Genomic DNA, 4,396 nt, shown 5'->3' with positions numbered 1-4,396 from the left:
CAAGTAGCTGGGACCACAGGCGCCCGCCACAACACTGGGCTATTTTTTGGTTGCAGCCGTCATTGTTGTTTGGCAGGCCTGGGCTTCGAACCCGCCACCTTAGGTGTACGTGGCTGGCGCCTTAGCCATTTGAGCCACAGGTGCCGAACCTCTCTGGCTGGCTTTAAAATCCTCATGGCCTCTGAATTCATCTAGGGTACTTTCTACAAATTGTGAAAACACACACAGAGACATCATTCTCAGTCTTGTCTGTAATACACTGTTCCTCTCCCCTCACCCCATAGCAATTAACGGAAGGCTATTTGGAAATAACCAAGGTCTAACGCTGCACGTCGGGGATGAAGTGAATTGGTATCTGCTTGGCATGGGGGGTGAATTTGACCTGCACACAGTTCACTTTCATGGTCACAGCTTTGAATTTACGGTAAGAGCCTCTGGCAGCTCCCTTTAATTCCTGTGGTACCTTATAAACCAGTTATTGGGGTAGCATGGCTGGAAAGAAAATTGCCAAGCCATAAGTTCAATACATGTCATCTATAAAATATCAGGTACAAATAAATACATTTAGCTCTTGATAGCCCACGGATATCCAGTGAATGCAGGTGGAAGACTTACGTGCCTTTCTCTCTCTCATCTGTTGTTAGTTACTCAGCAGGTAAATAAGACTTTCACGCTTATCTCTAGTTTCACTTTTCTCAACTTTTTAAAAATTTCAAACCTTCAGTAACCTAAAGAAAAATACCCTGATGTTCATATACACTTTGCCATGTTTGCTTTCTCGGCTATGTTTTTTCTGAAACCAACTAAAAGTAAATTGCAAACACCTTAACTCTTTAAGATGCTAAAGCGTCCTGAGAATAGAGACCATCTCCACCTCAGCCAAAATAACATTATCACACTCCCAAAGTTAACGTGAATTCCACAATATAGTCTAATACACTGTGCATTTAAATAGCCCACCTTGTCGTCAAGGTGCTTTTTAGAGCTGCTTTTTTTTTTTTTTTAATGCAGGCTCTAACCCAGAGTCATCCATAGCATTTGGTCACAGTTGTCATGGTCTTCATGTTATTTTTAAGGACTTAGGCTGGCTGTTGTATGGAATGCTCCATATTCTGTGTTGGTCTAGTAATTCCCTCTGTACCTCCTATGCATCACACCAACAGGTACATGGTGCAAGAAGTCCTAATACAGGTGAGGCCGTGTTTGATAACTTGATGAAGGTGTTTCTGGAAATATAGGAATAAAAGCCACACCAGCCTGCTTTTCCCATTCTTTCTCTCACCACCTTCAACACACAAGACTTCTTTGACCTCTGGTCACCAAGAAGTGTGTGGGAATTTCTCCCACTAGCAACCAATGAACTAATTCTGCAGTGGACACCAAGGGGGTGTCCTTGATTCAATGTTGGCCCTGTCTACCTTGGATACAGCATAGGATCTCCCAGGCTGAGGGCTCAGTCCTTCCAGTGCCGGGCACAAGCGCCAGGGTGTTTGACCTGTGCTCCTGACCAGCTGGCTATAACTTGCGGTTCCCATGACTCCTCCCATGGGTTCCATTAAATGCATAATATTTGTTTACACATTTATGATGAAGGATTTTACAAAGCATACCGACCAACACCAGCTGAAGAGAGTCTCAGGGCGTGTGTATCTTCTTTTTGTATTGTTCTCTCACCCTACCAGTCAGACTTCCTTCCATTTCCTATGACCACTTTTGACTCATCATTTCTACAATGTTAAGTATTTAAAATTTTATCCTTCCACTTTCAGTTTCCCAGTTAGTATCACTTACTGAATGGAAGAGCATTTTCCTTATTTCTTCATCCTAATCCCTTGCAGAAACATTCATGTTTGATTTAGGACCAATTGTAATCTTTGCATTTCACACCTCAGAAATTTAACCCAACCACTTGGCACAGCCTTTCTTGTCCACATGGACCAAAGTTTCACCTGGGGCCTTCCTGAATTGCAGCTGTGTTGTGTTCATAGCTTCGTTAATGCACGGTGTCCACTGGGGGAGAAAATTAAATGAGCTCGCATGGCTTGGTTTGCACAAAGCCTTATTTGTGTGCTGCTTTTTTTTTCATCCTCTAATGAACAAATTTGTTCCTCTTAAGCTGCATTTTTGGCATTAAAAACTCCTTTTATTATGGATGATTTTATCTAATAAGGTAGGCAGAGTAATATAACAACCCTGCACTACCCATGAGCCAGCGTCAACCGCTCTAACCCCAGTATACTTCCATCTAGGCTCCCTTTATTTTTTAAGAAAAAGCCTATGTATTGGGATTATTATTAAATTAATAGCCATGTTAAAGACTTTAAAGTATGGGCAAAAGAGATATTTAAAATATAGTGTTTTACAGTCTGCTTGACTTTGTCAAATATAATTGGTAGTTGAGTTTAGCATATGCCTCTAATATGCCTAGAATCATGCCAAGTGTTGGATGGAGCTGGAAAAAGATTGAAGATTCATCTTTCAGGGGTGATTTCGGGGAAAGGCAATAAAGACTTAACAAGATAAAGAACTTTCCTGCATGTAGGAAATGGTAGAAGTTGGAATTTAAATCCTGTCTCTCATTCTAGAGTCCAAACTCCTTACCCTTCACACGACTGCCCTCCCTTTGTCTATGACACCACAGAGCCTGGTTTACCAGCTCTTGACTCCCTCCAGCCACTCACTCTAAATCCCTGGCAGGTGATGTCATCTCTGCTCCCCACCTTGGTGCAGGCATGAATCACCCCAGCAAGGATGCAGCCACCTGGCTTGACTCCCTGCAACTCCTGGGGGCAGCAGTGCAGCCCTCCTAGTTACTAACTTGGTCCAGGACAAGCCAGTCAGTCAGAGCTTGTGTCCTAAAGCCATGGTCTTCTGGGGTGTCCGGGCTCCAGGTATATTTTATACATTTATTGGTGCTTTGAATATTGTCCATATACAGTTAAAATTTTTGAATTATTTTCTAAATTTTTTGACATCTAAAGAATGTACCTTATGTCACCTGTATTATTTTCACCTTAGATGAAAAATTAATCTTTCTAAATAACAACGGCTTGAGCTCCCATTCTGCGTCTAGGTAGAGAATGGCTCAGCCTTCCTCCTGATGCCGTCCAAGATCTTCGGGCAGTCTTGAGAGCCTAAATTTCTTCTGGTCACCCCAGCTCTAATTCCCTGCTTCTGCTGACCATCCTCTCACCTCCTGTGCCTGGGGTTTTTTTTCATTGGTCTGGGCAATCCCCAAAATGGAACACGCCCCATCTCCTTTGATCCTCTTGAGCAACCACAAAATCAAGGCCATTCTGAGTCACAGACTTTCTGTGAAAGCACACGACTTGGCACCAGTGCCCTGTCCCCAGTTACCCTTCTCACTTTGTCACTGAGAGCCTGGAGGGCTGCTACTTGTTAACTCTCATTCTCATGTTCCTCCTCTCCAGATTCTTCAGACATCTCTTTTCTCCTGAAATTATTCTGAATTCTTTGGCTTTAGTCCCCAACCCATCCCCATCCTCCAAATTCCTCCCATTTTATTTTGCCAGGCAATTCATCTCCCTCTTGCTGTCCCCCTAATCTGTGCTTGACCAGGGCCTGAGACTTCCTCTCTCAAACTCAAAGCAGCCTCCGTAGGTAGTTTCCTAAACATTGGCTTCTCTATTTAGGAGAGAAATTAGCAAGTGCCCTCAGCCCTCATCTCCAAGCCCCAAGCCCCAGAAGGCAGACTCAGCTGCAGGTGCCAGGAGGTCTCCTCCTTCCCTTCCCCTCCCTCCTGCAATCCTGAGTTTTCCTGGTTAGCTGCTTCTCAAGAAATGACCATCTTTCACATCAACAGCATCCCTTGTTCAAAATATTATTTCAGTTTGAACCTTTGGGATTTATGAGACTAGAGAGTCTCTGAAATCTAGAGCACTCTGTTGCTGGCAAGATATCTAACCCTTGCAGAATGAAACACTTTTTTTGCAACTATGTAACACTGGAATATTCTGGGACTTATTTCTCCTGCAAACCTTCACTTGTACTCAGAGGAGAGACAAAAAATAGCCCCAGTGACTGGATCAGTGTAAAAGGTACCTAACAATGTCTGTCACCTAACAAAGCATATCAGAGTCCGGGAGTTATAGCAATTGGTAAGATATGTGAGTGATGGGTATCTTTCATAAGCTACTTCATGATGACTTACCTCCATTTTCAGGATCAAGGAGTGTATCGATCTGATGTTTATGACCTTCCTCCTGGTGTCTATCAAACTGTAAAAATGTATCCAAGAGATGTTGGAACCTGGTTATTTCATTGCCATGTTGGTGAACACATTGAGGCCGGAATGGAAAGCACTTACACTGTGATTAAAAGAAAAGGTAAGAACTATTCTCCAAATTAATTAGAAGTGACCATTTTTAGGCAACTC

At 43.0% G+C, this 4,396-nt stretch overlaps 1 protein-coding gene across 1 annotated transcript in view; it reads left to right on the top strand.

Annotated features, from left to right (window-relative positions):
- LOC100959117 (ceruloplasmin-like) overlaps window positions 1-4,396 on the top strand; it is a 40,612-nt gene that overhangs the window by 33,087 nt on the left and 3,129 nt on the right. Inside the window, 2 exon segments of the mRNA XM_012804920.2 lie at window positions 285-424; window positions 4,184-4,346. Coding sequence (XP_012660374.1) covers window positions 285-424; window positions 4,184-4,346 — 303 coding nt within the window.

This window comes from Otolemur garnettii, unplaced genomic scaffold (assembly GCF_000181295.1).
Source record: "Otolemur garnettii isolate 467f Iridium unplaced genomic scaffold, OtoGar3 scaffold00032, whole genome shotgun sequence".
NCBI lineage: Eukaryota > Metazoa > Chordata > Mammalia > Primates > Galagidae > Otolemur > Otolemur garnettii.
The sequence above is the reverse complement of the archived record's forward strand: the minus strand, read 5'-3'. Positions and strand labels throughout refer to the sequence as shown.